At 31.9% G+C, this 19582-nt stretch overlaps 1 protein-coding gene across 3 annotated transcripts; it reads right to left on the reverse strand.

Moving 5' to 3' along the window:
- Nucleotides 1–3144: 3144 nt before the first annotated feature.
- On the reverse strand, nucleotides 3145–6890 carry LOC137826807 (E3 ubiquitin-protein ligase CHIP). 3 transcript variants are annotated; one of them, XR_016515246.1, is made up of 8 exons: nucleotides 6592–6890; nucleotides 6414–6481; nucleotides 5802–5865; nucleotides 4547–4618; nucleotides 4013–4146; nucleotides 3738–3883; nucleotides 3519–3629; nucleotides 3145–3434 (listed from the first exon to the last, which is right to left on the reverse strand). XR_016515246.1 is itself a non-coding variant. In XM_068632942.2 (8 exons), exons 1-8 carry the CDS (start codon nucleotides 6709–6711, stop codon nucleotides 3291–3293), a joined length of 864 nt encoding a protein of 287 aa, XP_068489043.1. In that variant the 5' UTR covers nucleotides 6712–6890; the 3' UTR covers nucleotides 3145–3290. The 3 variants fall into 3 exon arrangements, 2 of the variants coding, with proteins under 2 accessions (XP_068489043.1, XP_090150785.1); XM_068632942.2 differs by having other exon boundaries at nucleotides 3738–3888; XM_090294659.1 differs by having other exon boundaries at nucleotides 3738–3888; nucleotides 4547–4602; nucleotides 6592–6879.
- Between the last annotated feature and the right edge of the window lie 12692 nt (nucleotides 6891–19582).

Genomic DNA, 19582 nt, shown 5'->3' on the forward strand with positions numbered 1-19582 from the left:
TAAATACATTTATTAAAAATAAAAGTAGTAAACATATAGAAAAAAAAGTAAATACATTTTTAAAAATTAAAAACAGTAAACACAATTAATAAAAAAACTCTAAATACATTTATAAAAATAAAAAAGTTATGAACTTACGTGAAGGCCATTAGAGAAGAAGAAGTATGATGAACACAAGCAATGAACCACAAGATGCTGCAACCAGAGCATCCAATATCCAATTTGATAAAAAAAAGCATAACAAAAAATATTATAAGTTAGTTAACAAAGATTATGTATGTAGTTATAGAAAACCAAAATCAATTACAACACTTTTGTCACACAATGAGAATCGATTCTCATTCTACTTTTAAAAGTTATAGAATAAATCCTCTCAAATCAACCTGCGCTCAGAAAATTCGAAAATCGATTATGTACCATTTTGGAAAATTCAAAAATCGATTATGCTTATTTAAAACAAGATCATAATCGATTTTGTTGTTTACATCAAAATTTTAAATGATTCTCAACATATAGAGAAATTGATTCTGTTAAGAAAAATCAAGACAAACTCATTGCATCAAGGGATTTTACCTTCTTTTATTGCTCTCCCTCAAACACAAAAAAAATAAACAACTCTAACAATAAACCAGTTCTCACTTTCACTCGTTTTGGGCACAAGAGCTCTCACAATACAAACTTCACAGCAAGCATAACTCTCAAAAACCTAATTTTATTTATATACTAACAAAGTTCACGGGTCTACAACTTTTTTTAAAAAGTGGTCAAGATTCTCTTCTACACCACACCACTGCTAGCACTATGACCACTGTAAGCAAGAAACCCCATTAAAAAATACAAGAACAATTGTCCACACTATGTTTATTATATTCAGAAAGGATGGAAGAGTATGAAAGTAAAATTGCATTGTGCCTGTTGTGCCATCATGTGATCAACGCAAATATTCTCACTTTTGTGAAGAGTAAAAAAAAAACGTTCCACCCTGCTCCCCATTCGCTCCAACACCCTGAAGCAAATACACACTCCGCTCGCTCATCCTTTCCTCCTTTTTTATGATGATACCCAAAATGAAACAAACCAATTAAAGAAAAAGAGAAAGTGAGACGAAAATTAATTTTATAATTAAAGTAATTTTAGACGAAGTTTTTATTAGCTACATACCTTATATAATCATATTAGTAAGACAAAAAAAAAAATCTCCATAACTATTTGGGATCAAGTTATTAACCATTTTAGATATAAGAAGTTGTTTCCTGAATATTTAGAATAAGTTAGACCATTATGTAAAGAGAAACAAATAAGATTTCTCAAGAAAAAAATTAAAATAAACTAATTTAAGTAGTTGATTTTATCTAAATTATTGACATTTAGGAATTTGAACAAACGCATGCGTCCATTCACATCTTACACAAGTATTATTTTACAATTAAGTAAAATACGAATAATAACTTAGTATGAGTTTATAAATACTAAACACATAAAGAAAATTAAAGTTGTTAATGTTTAAGTATGATTTTTTTTTTAAATGTGGGTATAAATACGAGTAGTATAGTATCCTACTTAACCCTTATATTGTCATTCAGAACAAATACCTATTAAGCTATTGAATAATGATAACTATACATTACCTACTATTAGTTAAAATTTAAAAAACTACAAAATAATGTGTTGAACTTAATAAATAGGAAATTAAGCACTCAAATTTTGTATTTTTTTTAATAAATTTCATTTAAGAATAAAGGATGTGTCTAAAATGGTATTAAACCATATGTTGCTAAATTTAAGAGACCTAAAACTTTAAGAGTAAGTATTCTCCACAAGGATAGGATAATTAAATTTAGAATATCATCCATTTACAAATTGTCAAGCATGATAAGTTTCTTCAATAATAATTTAAATGAAGAATTTTAAAATATTTTTTAGAGAATTAAAATGCTTTGTAGTGAAATACTACATTCATTCTCATTGATAACAAAAATTAAACTAAATTAACACATTTTTAAGAAAATCAGTTAACCTAATTAAATTTTATTAATTTTCTAATATTTTTCCTAAATTGCTCTTGTTCTTAATTAAAAGAAAAAGATACTTGTTATAATAGTGTAACCAATTCAGACACTAATTAAAATTAGTATATTTTAGGAAAAATGTCATTAAAAGAAGCAATAGTTCAACTTTGTTTAAATTGAATTAAAAAGTGTATTTTTTTCTTACGAATAACAAAATGGGAGCATGTTGTTTAATTTTTTTTAAAAAAAATATTAAAAGTATTTTTTTATTAAATTAAAGCAAGACAGTTGGTTTGGACAAATAAAAAGGTCAGATTATCAATTAAAAAAAATCACAAAATCGATTTAAAAAATGGTCAAATAACTAAAATATCAAACGAAAAATAATCCAGACCGATTTTATTAAAAATATTTTATAATATTTTATTTTAAATTTTCTTCTTAAAAAATAAAAATCATCCTAAAATATTTATTATTTTCTTTTATTCTACGTATACAGTTGCTTTTATTATTAATAAACGTTATTGAAATTTTAATTTAAGTGTGATGACATATTTTGTTTTAATTTTATATGTATTTTAAGTTTAAAACCTATAAATTTATATATTTTTTAAGTTTTAGCATCCTAGAATCATGATATTATATTTTTTTAATATTACTTTATATACTATTTAATTATTACAATAATTTTATTAATATTGACTCGACCATGACAGAACCATTGAATCTTAAACCAGTGTCTTAATTTCTTTAATTAGTTAAATTTTGAAAACATTATTTTTTTCATTACTTAATTGTATGGAACTCAAATTTTATAAAGAATAAAATAAAAAAAAATGAAATTCTTTAAACTCTCTTCTAATCATTTTATGTATCTTCTCTATCTTTATTATGTTTTTCTCCATCGCCAATCCATGTACCCATCCTTTCCTTCTCTCTCTTCTTTTCTCAACTTTTTAAAATATTTAATTTTAATTCTTTATTACAGTTAAATTTAACATTTATAATTATTTTTGACCGTCATACAATTAATAATGATAAAATTCAATACATTTTTATTTTTTTTTGCAGTTTTATAATTAAAATTTAAATTAAACATACTAATTTTTCTTTGCTTTCAACTTATCCAAACAGATTTACTTTCTACTATAATTCTTTTCATTATTTTCCTTTTCCACCAACTCAGATTCTTTATCAACATCCAAAAAGCAGATAAAGGCCAAATTACATTGGCTATTCTGTAGAAGAAGTGAAGGACAAGAACAAACAACCCAAAACAAACTACAAAAAGCTTTTTGTTAATATATCTTTGTATGCCCACCCATGTTTATCCAAGAATGCTTCAACTGCTTGCTTTATGGCTAGGTTTGGTATTAGCTGTGATGGAGTAAGAGGATCTCTAGTGACTGGATCAAACATACCCACCTAATTTTAGACAAATTAAAAGCCTGTAATACCTTGAATAACAAAATATTTAATCTCAAGGATGTCACATACAAATCAATTTACCTTCTCAAGATGATCAATGATTACTGTCTTCTCGTATGTAAGGCCACTTGGGGTAATGACAGGATCACAAAAAATATCAAGTGTGATTCTACAGCACAGATAATCTGGCACCTAAAATAATTGACAAATAATGTATTCCCAGGATAAATAATATAGGCATTTGCAAAGGATCTATAAAGTTACAAGAACGATAAGACAAAAGATGAGAGCTGTATGTACCTCGGTAGGCATGTCATTTTCTGCAACTTTATCAAACACTCTTCCTAAAGCCTCTAATTGTTCTAAATGGGCAGTATCATCTTCTACAAATCCTTCTATGTGGGGGACTTCGAGAAAATGTTTTTCCTTTAGAGCATACTCACAAGCTTCTCTGACAATAACTCAGCATGATAATTATCATTCTCTAACCAACAAATAAACTACAGTACAAAGAAGCCAAGTATTAACTAATGACCCATAGTTATATAGGTCCAATAATCACCAGGAGAACATACTTCAAGCACTGTAGTTCCCATGATCGCTTAGTATATGAATGTTCCCACTCTAGGTATTTTGCTTTTGCAAGCTCCTGCCATATTTCCTCTACCATATGGCCCTTAGGATGGGAACCTCTATCAAGATCCAAAGCCTGTTAATGACCGTAACCAATGAGAAACTAGTCATGCATAAAAAAAAGAAAAAAAAAATCCATGTGAACCAAAAATTAATGTTTGTGGCTTTTTTTTTTTTTCATTTTGATTGTTAAAGTTATATTTAAATAGAACTTGCTGGGAAATTTGGATCTGGTGAGTCATGAGCTAACCCCTATACGAGACTTAACACTACCTCTAACCTAAAACTTTAAAGTAACAAGTTTGTAGGTGTTTCTTTTTATATATTGATCTTTATAAGTATTATATAACTATTTAAATTTAAAAACAAAATATCTGTCTTGCCCTGTTTTCCCTTCCCCTTTAGTTATATGCAAAAATAATAGTTATTTATCTTAAAGCACGAACAAGTGGCATCAATGGAGAATGAATACAGACCTTTTTCAATTCTAAGATTCCTTCAGCAAACTCCTGTCTCTGTACCAATGAAAGACCTAACATATAGTGGGCCTGAATTAGCAAAAGAAAGATAAGCAGGAGTTAATTCTGAAAAAGTATATTATTAAAACAATAGTAAGATACAAATAAGGTGTAATGCAATGCAAAAAACTGATATGCAATGCAAAAAACTGATATAAAAACTCCTGTAAAATAATACCACCAGTGCTTGTAATAAACTCTAGACAACTCTTCCACAAACTAATACAAAATATCCAATTAAATTCGTTCATAAAAGAATATGAATCCAAAGGGAACAATAATGGAAACGTGTGTATAGATTTGGCCAATATTAAACTTAGCTCTACATATTCCTAACTACCTCAATATAATATTATTCTTATTTTTTTCATCTACCATAAAATGGAAAAACCGGGGAGGACAAAACCAGGGAAGCGATCATAAACAGGACAATGTAGAAGGAAAAGAGACGAGAAAAAGAAAAAAAAAACCAAGATCAACGCAAAAACAAATGTAGTCTGGGCTATCGCATCTGTACAAATTTGTCATAAGTCTCTCTTTTTCATATGGTTTGCATCTCTTTTGGAGAGACATGACATATACATTTGGATTCTATCGAAGTATTTCAACTTCAAAACATATGGAAGTAGAAAACAACCTCACTCAATCAACTTTCAGTTTCAAAACTATGTATAGGTTGGACATCCAACAAGTTTAACAAATTATATGATAAATGCAATCTTTCACAACTTATATCATTGATGTAAAGAGCAAAAATAACTGTAATCAATGTCCATATCCCTTATTCAATATAAAGGTTTACAACATGGCAAGATCTTTGAAAGTCGAATTAAACATAACTCAACTCTATAAAACTAAATTATTAGGAGAAGTTTGCACTCATTTGTATATTATAACTTGATTGCATTTCTAGTCAATGTGGAATATTGAACATAGCTTCTCATTCCAAGAACTGAACATCTCGAGTGTAAGACAAGATATTTGTGAGTTGTCCGCCTTTCAATAGCAAGTAACACAATAAAACCAACAAATTGTCAAAATAAACTTTCAAACCAAATTACAAAGTGAGATGAAATCTAATTCAATACTACAAAACAAGGATGTAAGATGAAGTTTCCACCACTTATATATTTTGACGCGATATCTCCAACCCAATGCATCTTACATGTTCCATCAAACAATTACATGAAAATAACAAGTAAATGACAAATACCTTAACCAAATTGTTGTCAAGCTTCATAGCTTGACGAGAGTCTTCCTCAACTCTGGTCCAATCACTGCAAGCACCAAAATTAAACATGGTACTTACAAAACAAAAAGAAAAATTCCACACAAAATAAAGTAAAGTAAACAAATATTTTAGTTCCTGCAAATGTACCTCATTCTCAATTTAAATACCACATCAAAGTTCAACTCTTAAATATACAAACTCATTTCACTTATTTTGCTTTTTGTAGTAGGGACTAACTCGAGAAGAGTTCCAATGAAATAATTCAAGAATTCAGTCGAACAAACTATCACTCTAATCAAACAAAATATCAATAATAGAAAAAGAGGATTTGGGTTTAACTTTATCCCATAGAAAAACAGTTTATGAGGTGAAAGTTACTATCCATTTATGCACTATTTTCAAACTAGAACTCTAGTGCTGATGCCATTTTAGAATGTAGGTTTCAACCTGACGAAATCTTATAAAGCTTACTTTTTTTCATCTATACACCGAATTTTAACACTACGTCTTGTTGAAGGGGGGCTTTTTTTTCAATAATAATAATGAAAAAATGAAGTGAGAAAACAAAACATGTTAGGGTTCCAAAAATCATACTTGCGCTTGAGATGGCAGAGAGCGCGGTTGGTCCAATACACCGGAACATCGGGGCATAGTGCAATTGCCTTGAAATGAAACGAGATAAGAGATAAATGAATAAGCAAGAAAAGCAGCAAAAGTTACAAACATGAAAACATGCAGCAACCCAAAATCCCTGAAAAAAACAAAAGCAGACCTCAGTGTAAGCGTCGATGGAAGCTCCAAAACGCTCTTTCTTGAAGTAGTTGTTGCCGTCCACTCGAAGCTGCTCCGCTTGTTTTGCCACAGACGACAAATACTCTACATTTGGAGGCATTGTTCTTTGTTTCTTCCTTCCTTTTCCTCTCTGCAACACAGTGTTTAAGTGCGTTGTGGGAGTGTAACACGGTGCAGTGGGAGAGGAATGGACATTGGAGGGGGCAGAGGAAGAAGTAAATGTGTTAAAGAGTCTTGCGTGAAGTTGACGAGTGTGTAATTACGAGACACTGTTTGTTTAATTTGTTTGGCCACTAAATCCACCTCCTTCAATGTGGTAACGCTTACTACTTTCCAAAGGCTTGTACTTGCACTTCGTATCGTCAACACTGCTTTTCAGAAAAAAAAAAAAAAGGAAATTTCATCTATCAAGACAAACACTGTCTTTTACGTAATTATATATATTGTTTATAATTTTAGTGTTAAGAGTCTTTTTATTCCACTATTTTTAAGTTAATTTTAATATCTTTATGTTCTGATCCAAATTTATTGAGATAATATAATATTAATTATAAATTTGAGGTATTATAGTTTGAAATTTCATCGAGACTTAAAAAAAATGACGATGTGATATTATTTAACGTAACAAAATATCTTTTATTATTTTTAATTAATTACGGTTTACTTTTTAAAAAACATAATGACTTAATATTTTTTTAATTAAATTGATATTAAAAAAATGAAAATGTGATAATGTGTTACATGTCATCAAAATATTTTTCATGTCATGTAATCTCCTTAACCGTGCTTATATTTTCTTATTTGATTAAAATAAATAAATTGTACTTAAAAACTTTAAAAATAGTAAGATGCTATTGAAATTAACAAAAATAAGCTAGTGAGAATAACATCTATAATGAATTATGTGTAAGAAAGATAGAAAGAAACAAGGGAGAAATTGGTGTTAAATTTTTTTATAAAACCAACACAATCCCCCTTCCCGCATTTCCATTTTTCCTTTCTTCATTCTCTCTCCATCTCTCTAACTCTCTTCCTTCTCTTCCAATTTTCATTTATTTTATAATCTGATCGGACCACATTTTAGTTGAGGAGTTAAAGAACATTTCTACCCAATCAGATTTTCAAACATAATAAGTTCATTTTTGCACTAAAGATCCTTTGTTTTCTGTTTTTTCTTAGGTTTTAGTCATCAATCTTGGTAGGGTCATTTGAGAAGAGTAATCCTCTCAACTTATTCTAATATATACTGAATTTTTTGTTATGTTTGGATAACTTGCATTAGGTCATTAAATCTTGAAGCTTATCCAGACTGGAATGATAAAATTTTAGAGGTTGCTTGGAAAGCAAACAATTAAGGTAAGAGAAGTTAACTTTAATTTTTAATAGAACCATGAGCTAGAAGATCCGTATATGGAGGGGACGTGGTCCCAATATTCAATTTCTTTTGCAGGAATGTTGTGTTTTTATATACTGTGTTGTTCATATATATATTATTTATACTTGTAGAAATATCAGATTTTGATGGTTTAGTATTTAAATGTTGTTTTATTTATGTTAAATAGTTTTTAATGTTGTGGATCGTGTTTTGAATTATACTGTATGGTGAAAATGGTATTGAATTCATACATTTGGGATAATGTATGGACTGATGTTTGTTATGTATTGAGTATTGATGCCTGTGGTAAGAAACTGATGGGGGAGTTCATGCATACTGTGACATATGAGATGCATGACTTGGGTTGTATTGAACTTACCCTTATCATTTCTCTTGGATTCGCTGGTAATCTTTGGATCAGGTGTTAGTTTTTGGTAGAACTTACTTAATACGAGTCTTCTGGAAGATGTCATTTGTTATTATGTTTGTTGAATATCCTAGATGTGTAGATCCATGTGAGATATAAGTGATTGCTTTGTGTTGGGATTTGAAGAAGATTGAATTGAGAAATTGATCCATGTAATTTGGTTTTCTCTTTTGATTTAATTGTGTATATTATAAAAATTTATTTTCACTAGCTACCTTTGCTTTTCATGTTGTATTGTGAACTGCGATGATTGTACTATATGTACACGAGCAGATGATCATACAGGTGTTGGAGGTTCTTGAGGGCTTTAGAATGTTATATTGAACCTTATATTGTAAATATTTGTATTTTTATATGTCCTAACCATGTATTAGGAATGTTTTGAAAAACTTTAAGCTTGTATAGAAATATGTAGGACCTGTATTGTAATAGTTAGATGTATTTTTGGAGTGTTACATTTAATGGTATCAGAGAGGTTCATCCTTAGGATAACCTGAGGGTAGTGGGTTTATTATGTTTCTCATGCGTGTAGATTTTTGTTTAAGTTTAGCCTCAAGACTTAGTTAAAAGTTTCTAATAAGGTGTTTGACAAAGTTGTTTTCTTGGAATCTTGTTTGTGTTTGAGTCAAATTAGTTGTCATGAATAAAAATGAAAGCATTAAGAATGAAAAGAATCTTGATACAGGGGTGAGGGTGAACACTCATGAATAGATCAAGATGATTTTCTATCTTAATTATAAATATTTAGAATACATTTTAGAGACAAGTCTTGATTGGTTTTGTACCTATTTTGTGTGAGTATTTTTTTTAAGTTAATTTGTCTTAAGGATGTAGTTGGAAATTTTTAGTAATTTCTAACTCAATTCTTTATGTGCTTAGTAGATGGCACATAGACCACCCACTCCTCCTCCACCAGTAGATATGCCCAACTTAGTCGGACAATAGAGATGATGGCAACAACCTTGCAACATCAGAGTGTTGTTATGACACAACAGCATCAGGCTGCCCTTCATCAATTAGAAACAACTAGATTAACAGCAGAAGCGTCTTAACTTCATCAACAACCCCATACCTTTAGTCTGGAGGATTTTCTAAGACACAATCCATCCAAATTTAATGGGAAGGTAAATCCAAATGAAACAGATCAGTGGGTGAGAGACATAGAAAGAATCTTTGAAGCTACTCAATGCAATAAAAAAAGTTATATTATGCCATCTATATGCTTATTTGAAGAAGCTGAGTTTCGGTGCATAGGTATAAAGCAAATGATGGAGGATAGAGAAGAAATTGTCACTTGGGAGAGTTTCAAAGTAAGATTCTTGGAGGAGTATTTTCCTAATAGTGTCAGATATGCAAAAGAAGTTGAATTCATGCAGCTGGAACAAGGAAATATTTCAATCACTGAATATGCTACTAGGTTCAAACACCTAGCTAGATTCTACACCCAGACCATGACTAAGGCTTGGAGATGTAAAAAATTTGAGTTTGGGTTGAAGCAAGAGCTTAAAGAAGTGGTGATTCCTATGTCCATTAGAGATTTCCCTGCTCTATGGAGAAAGCAAAAATAGTGGAGAGTTTGAAAAGTAGTAGCAGACTTGCTAAGCCTCAAGTGGGAGGACCTTCTAAAAGCATGCCTAAATATGAAGATAGAAAGAAAGAAATCTTATTTCATACCTCAATCTTATAGGAGCGAAAGACCCAGTTCTTAATCACCACCTAGTTTCAAATGTTTTAGATGCAGTTGGCCATATGTTAGATTTTGCCCTCATCCAATGTCAAATGTGACATGTGATAGATGTCACAGGTATGGTCATGCAACAAAAGATTGTCGTGTCCAATTGGGAGCTCCAAATTCTGCCGAAGTGCAACAAGTACAATAGAATAATAATAAAAAACCTAGAGCTGTTGGCAGAGTTTTTGCCATTAGTGGAGTTGAAGCTTCGCAGTCTGATAGCCTTGTTAGAGGTATTTGTTATATCCTTGGAACACAGTTATTTGTATTGTTTGACTCTGGGGCAACCCATTCTTTTATATCTTTTGATTGTGCTAAGAAACTTAAGTTTCCAGTATGAGAATTAGAATTTGAGTTGGTGGTATCTACACCAACATAAGGTATTATAGTAACTTCTTCCATGTGTGTCGAGTATCCAGTAATTATACATGGGTAGAGATACAAAATCAACATGATTTGTATACCTCTAAAAGATTCAGAGGTTATATTGGGAATGGATTGGTTGTCTGCTAATCATATCCTTATAGATTATGGTAAGAAGAAATTAATTTTCCCTAAATTAGAAGGAATGCAGGTTATCTCAACTCAGTAATTTGAGAGAGAGATACAAGAAGGCGCATAATGTTTTGTGCTCCTGGCTTGTTTTGTAGTTACTGATAAAGTACAAAAAGATATATGTTTGTAGTTTAGGAGTTTATGGATGTATTTCCTGATGAGATTCTTGGACTTCCACCTAAAAGAGAGATAGAGTTTGCAATAGACTTGATTCCTAGAGCAGGCCCTGTGTCAATTTCTCCATGCCGAATGGCACTAGTGGAGTTAGCTGAATTGAAGAAACAACTAGAAGACTTATTGGAGAAACAATTCATTCGACCTAGTGTCTCTCCATGGGGAGCTCCAGTGCTATTACTGAAGAAGAAGGGTGATTCCTCACGTCTATGCATAGATTATAGGCCATTAAACAAGTTAACAATCAAGAATAAATATCCTCTTCCTAGAATTGACGATCTGATGGATCAGTTGCATGGGGCAGTTGTCTTTTCTAAGAGATATATTTGCGCTCGGGTTATCACCAAATTTTAGTGAAAGTGAAAGATGTTCAAATGTCTGCTTTTAGATCAAGGTATGGTCACTATGAATTTCTGGTTATGCCATTTGGTGTGACCAATGCTCCAACTATCTTCATGGATTATATGAATCGAATCTTCAGACCTTTTCTTGATAAGTTTGTGGTAGTGTTCATAGATGATATCTTGATTTATTTTGGTACAAGGGAAGAACATGCAGAACATTTTCTTGAACATTTTGAGAAAAACAATTATATGCTAACTTTCAAAATGTGACTTCTGGATGTCAAAAATACAATTTTTAGGACATGTTATCTCTGCACAGGAAATATCAGTAGATCCTTCTAAAGTGGAGGTTGTACTTCAGTGGGAACATCTTAAAACTGTTACAGAAATTATAAGTTTAGTGGGGTTAGCAGGATATTACAGGAGATTTATAGAATTTTTTTTCTAAAATAGTTTCTCCTTTGACCCAATTGACTAGAAAGGATCATCCTTTTGCATGGACTGAACAATGTGAGAGAAGCTTTAAAGAGTTGAAAAGAAGGTTGACTAACACTCCTGTATTGACGATCCTTGATACCAATCAGCATTTTGAAGTTTTTTGTGATGCTTCCTATTAGGATTGTGTTGTGTTCTAATGTAGAATAAGAAAGTTATTGCCTAAGCTTCTCGTCAGTTGAAGGTGCATGAAAGAAACTATCCAACTCATGATCTAGAATTGACAACAATTATCTTTGCTTTAAAAATATGCAGAAAATTTCTTTATGGAGTTAGTTTTAATGTGTTCAGTTTTTTTTTATCTGCAATAAAAAATAAATAAATGTGAACCACTTCAGGGGTGGTTCAACCCTTATACAAACATAAAATACCTAAGACACTCCATCTCAACACTCACACCGCCAGACGCCTAGAATTACTAAACAATCCTAACTCAACCCATACAAACTGAGCTAAAAGATCATAAACGTTTGAAGTATTTATTTGATCAAAAGGAGCTTAATATGAGGTAGAGGAGGTGGATTGAATTTTTGAAAGACTATTATTTTCAACTAATATACCATCTTGGAAAGGCAAATGTTGTTGCAGATGCGTTGAGTCGTAAAAAAATACAAATGTCGTCGCTTATGATTAGAGAGCTAGCATTGATTGAGAATTTCAAGAGTATGAATTTGGAGGTTTCCATGTCTTCAAATTGCATTAGTTGTAATACACTTGTTATAACTAATTAATTTCTAGAGAGGGTGAAAGAGAAACAATTGGAAGATTAAAAAATTAAGAACTTCATGGGCTTATTAAATACTAACAAAGATAAAGACTTTTCTTTAGGAGTGTATAGTATTTTGAGATTAAAAAATAGAATATGCATACCAGAGCATAATGAACTAAAGCAAACAGTGTTATCTGAAGGTCATAAAAGCAAACTCAGTTTACATACAAGAATGACCAAGATGTATCAAGATCTCAAGAAGTCTTATTGGTGGCATGGCATGAAGAATGAAGTAGCCAAGTTTGTAGCTGCTTGTTGGACTTGTCAGAAATAAAAAATTGAACATCAACGACCAGGAGGCATGTTAACTCAGTTAGACATTCCAATGTGGAAGTGGGACAACATCTCAATGGATTTTGTTACCCACTTACCACGTACTTTGCAGAAACATGACTCTGTTTGGGTCATAGTGGATAGGTTGACAAAGACGACAAACTTTCCACCTATAAATTTGAGAATCTTTATGCAGAAGTTGGCCTAGATTTACATAGATGAAATAGTCAGATTGCATGGTGTACCCTCCAGCATAATATCAGATGGAGATCCCATATTCACCTCTAGATTTTGGAAAACACTTCAGGAATCTTTGGGAACCAGACTCAGACTCAGTTAGCATACCATCCTCAGACTAATGGAAAATCAGAGAGAACTATCCAATCCTTAAAGGATTTGCTTATGACTTGTGTGTTAGATCATTTGGGCAGTTAGGATGAAATTCTACCTTTGGTAGAGTTCACTTACAATAATAATTACCAAGCTAGCATATGAATGACTCCTTTTGAGGCATTGTATGGAAGAAAGTGCAGGACACCTCTGTGTTGGTTTCAGGATGGTGAAAGTGTGTTAATTGGACTAGAATTAATACAACAAACCAATGAGAAAGTCAAAACGATTCAAGAAAGATTAAAAACATCTCTCAGCAGGAAAAATTCTTATGCAGATCAGAGAAGAAGACCTTTATAATTCTCTACGGGTGAGCATGTCTTTTTGAGAGTTATACCATTCGCTAGTGTAGGAAGAGCAATCAAATCCAAGAAATTGACTCCTAAGTTCATAGGACCCTATCAAATTCTCAGGAGAATAGGTTCTGTGGCTTACGAAAATGCTTTGCCTCTTACTTTAGCTAACATTCACAATATTTTCCATGTATCCCAGCTACGAAAGTGCATACTTGATCCCAACCACATTCTAGAGTCTGATTCATTACAGGTGAAAGAAAATATGTCATTTAAAGTGAAGCCAATCAGAATTCTAGATTCACAAGTTAAACAACTTTGTGGAAGAAGTATTCTCATGGTGAAAGTTGTTAGAATATATGGCCTTAAACGAGAGGGGGGGTGAATTGTTTAAGAGGGATTTTCGCAAACTTTTAAGCCTTAAATGAAATTACTTCGAGAATACCTTGATTGAGAAATCAGTTTTTCAAAAAACAAAGCTAAAAGCATAGCACCAGTAAAACAATCGGTTGTTTCGCAGAAACAATCGGTTGTTTATACCAGTAAACAAATATCAAAACTGAATTTAAAGAGTTAGGGATAGAGAGAATGCACACAGATGTTTATACTGGTTCACTCTAAACCCAGAGCTACATCCAGTCTTCTCAGAAACCACTGAGGAATTCCACTAAGCAATCAAACCTAGATCACTTACACCACAACCAAGAAAGTGACCTTGATGCCCTCAAGAAACACACTTCTCTTGGCCAACACACCAACACTAAGAATGCTGATCTTGATCCCCTCAAGAACACACAACACTTCTCAGCAACCACACAAAGATTCTTGTTTAACAGAATACAAGGATTACACTTGTTACAGAAGCAAATCTGAAATCAATACAAGCAGAAATCCTATCTCACACTCTTTGATCAATCTCAATCTCTAAGCAATCTCAATTCTTTTAAAAACTCAAAAACTTGTGTTAAAAATCTTATTACTCAAATCTGTTTTTCTGAATATATTCAAAGATATTGTTTGTTATCAAATCTTAACAAACTTATTCATTGCATTTAAAAGATTGGTCAAAGCATTAAAGACTGGAGCGTAAATAGTTAGAATCATTTAAAGCTCAGTCAAAGCTAAAACCATTTTTCTGTTATGGTACCAAAACAAACGATCGGTTGTTTCCTCGAATCAATCGGTTGTTTTGGTTTTAACAGTTCAACCATTTAAAAAACAGTTTTCAATCTTTTCTAAAAACATCTAAGTATAAAACAATCGGTTGTTTCGACAAAACAATCGGTTGTTTTTCACTTAGTTTGAAAAACACTTTTTCTTTTAAAAAGATTGAGAATGCCTATGCTTTGGATTCAATCAAGAGTGGATTACATAACCAATCTACCCCAGATCCTATCTAGGACAACTTAGCAACAACAAACACAGCCAAGCCTTCAACATCCTTCAAAGGGTTTGGATTCTTCAAAGGTTGAACACCACTTGGTTCAACAAAAGTATTGTGGGATCTCATCTCTGGAGATTCCACTTGGGAAATTGAAGAAGAGATACGAGCCTCATACCCTAATCTCTTTTCTTGTAAGTTCATTTTCGAAGATGAAAATTTTTGTAGTTGGAATAATGTAACAACGTGATTTTTTTTTTAAAACCAACAACCCCCCCCCCCTCCCCCCCCCCCCCCTCATTCACACAATTCCTTTTTTTCTTTCTTCCTTCTCTTTCCATCTCTCTAACTCTCTTCCTTCTCTCTTAATCTCCTCTCCCAATTTTCATCTATTTTATAATCTGATCAGACCACATTGTAGTTGAGAAGTTAAGGAGCATTTCTCCCAAACAGATTTTCAAACAGAGTAAGTTCACTTTTGCTCTAAAGATCCTTTGTTCTCTGTTTTTCCTTAGGTTTTAGTCATCAATCTTGGTAGGGTCAGTTGAGAAGAGTAATTCTCTCAACTTATTCTACTATATACTGAATTTTTGTTTGTATAACTTGCATTAGGCCATTAAATCTTGAAGCTTATCGAGACTGGGAGGATAAAATTCTAGAGGTTGCTTGGAAAGCAAGCAATTAAGGTAAGGGAAGCTAACTTTAATTTTTAATAGAACCCTAGGCTAGAAGATCTAGATTGGAGGGGACGTGGTCCCAATATTCAATTTCTTTTGCAGGGATGTTATGTTTTTATATATTGTGTTGTTTGTATATATATTATTTAAACTTGTAGAAATATCAGATTTTGATGGTTTAGTATTTAAGTGCTGTTTTTTTATGTTAAATAGAGTTTTTAATGTTGTAGATCGCGTTTTTAATTATACAGTATGGTGAAAATGGTATGAAATTTAATTCATACATTTGGGATAATGTATAAACTGATGTTTGTTGTGTAATAAGTATTGATGCCTATGTGGTAACAAAGATCTCCGAGCTTCACTGATGATATAAGTCACATAGACTAAGATATCAGGTCGTGAGAAGTTGATGGGGGAGTTCATGCATACCATGACATATGAGATGCACGACTTGGGTTATATTGAACTTACCCTAATCCTTTCTCTTGGATTTGCTGGTAATCTTTGGATCAGGTGTTAGTCTCTGGTAGGACTTACTTAATACGAGTCTTCCGAAAGACGTCATTTGTTATTATGTTTGTTGAATATCCTGGATGTGTAAATCCACGTGAGATCTATGTGATTGCTTTATGTTGGAATTTGAAGAAGATTGAATAATTGAGAAATTGATCCATGTAATTTGGTTTTCTCTTTTGATTTAATTGTGTATATTATAAAAAATTATTTTCATAGCTTACCCTTACTATGTTGTGAACTGCGATGATGTACTATATGTACACGAGCACATGATCATACAGGTGTTGGAGGTTCTGGAGGGCTTTAGGATGTTCTATTGAACCTTATATTGTAAAAATTTATATTTGTATTCCTAACCATATATTAGAAATGTTTTTGAAAAACTCTAAACTTATATAGAAATATGTAGAACCTATATTGTAATAGTTAAATGTATTTTTTGGGTGTTACATAGGTGATAAAATAAGTTATGTAATTGAGAGAGATTTATTATATTATTGTGAAAATGTATTATGTGGATAAAGATATTTTAATTTTATTAAAAAAGATGATAACACGATGTAATATAACTTTTGGTATGGCTATAAGTTTATATGTTTGTGATGGTAGTGAGAGGTGTATCAACAAAGTTTTATCACTAAAGTATGGATTAAAGGATTTAGTTTATTTGAATTTGAAGTAAAAGATTTACTTTTGAATATAGTGAGAAACCTAATCTCTAAAGTTTGCCTTAAAAAAATATGCACAAGACTTTTGTTTGTCTCATCGCAAGAATTTAAGAACAATTTTTAAGTATCAAATAAGACTCTTAACTCTTTGGGTTTGTAAAAGATTTATTTCGAGAGAAACAAATGCAGCGTTGTATCTATCAACGAAGAATAAACTTACAGCTTGATTGTTATGTTTTCATTTTAGTACAAGTTCAACTATTAAAGAATTATTACAAAGCATATGTCTCATATCTCACATAAAAGTCTATAATAATTTCAAGGCTTATTTTTAGTTACGAATTTTTATTTTTACTTCATTGAAATGTTATGGTTGAAAAATTATTTTAGGTATATTTTTTGATCAAGAGTATTTCAGTGTGATTGTTAAGGCTTATAAAAAGTGTTATAGATTGAACGAGTTTGTTCACGACAAACACTCTAATGTATAAGTTATAGTTATTTGTTATGTTAATGATTTTGTTGTCCTAGATCTTAATCAACATTATTTACCCTTTAAATTTCGTATTTTCTCTAACGAGCCTTCATGAATAGGTATTTCAACATTTATGCTTAAAATCTCGAATTGTTTCTTTTAATATCTATAAGTTGTTTTCGAATATAATAACAGACCTGTCCAATTGGTTGTATTCCCTTAAAACAAACGGTCAGGATAAATGCCAGTACATTTGTGCTCTAGAGTCGAGTCAAGTGGTGTGGACATTTAGATCAAATTCATTCCATTATGCTAAGGTTTGGATAATTACTATACACTTAGAGTCCCATAGCGCAGGCATTGGTTATATCATTCTATTATTTTCAATTCATCTATATAGACATTTGCATATATCATATGCAACAATACATATGAATTATTTCAATTGGTAATTCTATGTGTTATAATGGAAAGTCCAACAACTTATTACTTAAACTTTTTTAGTTTCTCAAAGATGTTAATAAGATTCTAAAAATTTCTTCATAATAGCAAATGAAATGCTTTATGGTGAAACCTAATTTGCCTAAGCTTTTATCAACAATAGATCTAAAACCTGAAATTTTCTTGGTTGAATGTATTTAATTTCACCTCTTCTCTTGATAGTCTCAAACCTCTTTCATCCATAATATTATCCAAACTAGCACATCACGCAATTATGTTTTGATTTTTTTTTATAGAAAAAATACATACTTGTTGGTTGAGAAACTTGAATTAACACAAAACATTTGTTCCATATATTAAGCAAAAGGGTGTCTCATTTGTAGTTGATTACGTGTTGTATGTATGACCATAGCTGGTGGGAAAGCGCTTCTACCACAATGTGTTCGTTTAATCTAATCTTCTTTTCAACCTACGTAGCAAAACTCTATTAGCGACCTCCACTCATGTATTTGTTTGTAGATGCTCAACTTATGCAAATATCTACTAGATATCGAGTTCTACACGTAGCTCTTTTACCTGCCTGCTAGCAAACTATGTTCCAATGTTTATGATTGTTATTCATGGAACCCCGAACCTACACACTATAGTCTTCCATATAAATGACTGCAACGGGTTCAACTTCAATCCCTTTTGTAAAATACTTCACCTATAATTAGGTACTTCATTTGTCGAATTATATGTGGAAAAAGATCCAAAATGTCTAAGCATCATTTATCAAAAGGCTCAAACGAGATAATTGAATGTAGTTTCTCTAAGGGAGAAACTTTTACATTTGCATGTTGCTAGCACTTATCACATAATTTTACATATTGTTGACAATCCTCCCTCATGATCGGCTAGTAATAACCAGCTTGTAACACTTTCTTTGCTAAAACATGTTCATTAATATGCCTCCACATATGCCTTTGTGAAGCTCCATTACTTTCATCCGTCACACATCGTAATAACAGATTGGAGAATCCTCGTTTGTACAAAGTGTCATTAAGCAATACATATTGAGCAACATTTTTGTGAAACACAGCTCATTCACTTTCCTTTATTGGTTCAACCCCTTCTTTTAAATACAACACTTATGACAACATCCATGATTACAAAATGTTTTTGAATAATGACCTAATTGTGGATCTTGCACTTGGTAACTCTTAGTAACTTTCCTAATAACCAATTGAGAGTCACTTCGAACCGCCAACATCTTGACAATCATCTCATTAGCCAAATTCATACCTACTAATAATGCTTTATATTTTTCTTGATTATTTCTTGCCTTGAAAGCAAATCTTAGGGATTGTTCTATCATAACCCCATTTGGACCTTCTAATATAACTCTTGCTCTACTACCTTTAAGCTTTGACTCTACTTAGGTTCACCTCGGTAGGTGGTGTTAACTCAGCAACAAAGTTGGTCAGTACTTGGGCTTTAATGGCTCCTCACATTTCATAGTTGACATCATATTTGGATAACTCAACAACCCAATTCATCATCCTTCCCGCTAAATTAGGCTCCTGGAGGATTTGTTGTATTGGTAGATCTCTTTTAATGACTATGATATAACTTTTGTTCTCGCTAGTTGACTCGCTCGCCGGTTGACTCAAACAACAATCATTGTCCCTCCTATCTCCTCCTGAGAATCAAACTTCCTTGGTTGAAGAATCTCTCACCTGCAAAGACAAAGGGCGCCTTGACGGCCGTTTGCACTTTGACGCTCAAGTCAGTACTAGGGCAAAGAAACACTAAGTGTATAAAGTAGTTTCAGTTTTAGAAAATGTGTACCTTGCTAGGGTTCTTAGCACCCTTTATATAGGTTGAAACTAGGGTTTACCTTTGTTCCGTTACCCATGTCTAGGGTTCTTGGGAGAATGTCCCTACGCCGCTATTACACAATCTCAGCGTAATCTGGCACATGGAACTTCCCTTAACTAGAGT

This window comes from Phaseolus vulgaris, chromosome 8 (assembly GCF_051622355.1).
Source record: "Phaseolus vulgaris cultivar YP4 chromosome 8, ASM5162235v1, whole genome shotgun sequence".
Lineage (NCBI taxonomy): Eukaryota > Viridiplantae > Streptophyta > Magnoliopsida > Fabales > Fabaceae > Phaseolus > Phaseolus vulgaris.

Excerpts from the sequence above, each read along its gene's own strand:
- LOC137826807 (XM_068632942.2), bottom strand. The coding sequence starts at position 6,711 with ATGCCTCCAAATGTAGAGTATTTGTCGTCTGTGGCAAAACAAGCGGAG. Across the intron at positions 3,889-4,012 it reads TGGGAACTACAGTGCTTGAA|AGAAGCTTGTGAGTATGCTC; the intron begins GTATGTTCTCCT and ends AGTTATTGTCAG. Across the intron at positions 3,435-3,518 it reads TCATTGATCATCTTGAGAAG|GTGGGTATGTTTGATCCAGT; the intron begins GTAAATTGATTT and ends GTCTAAAATTAG.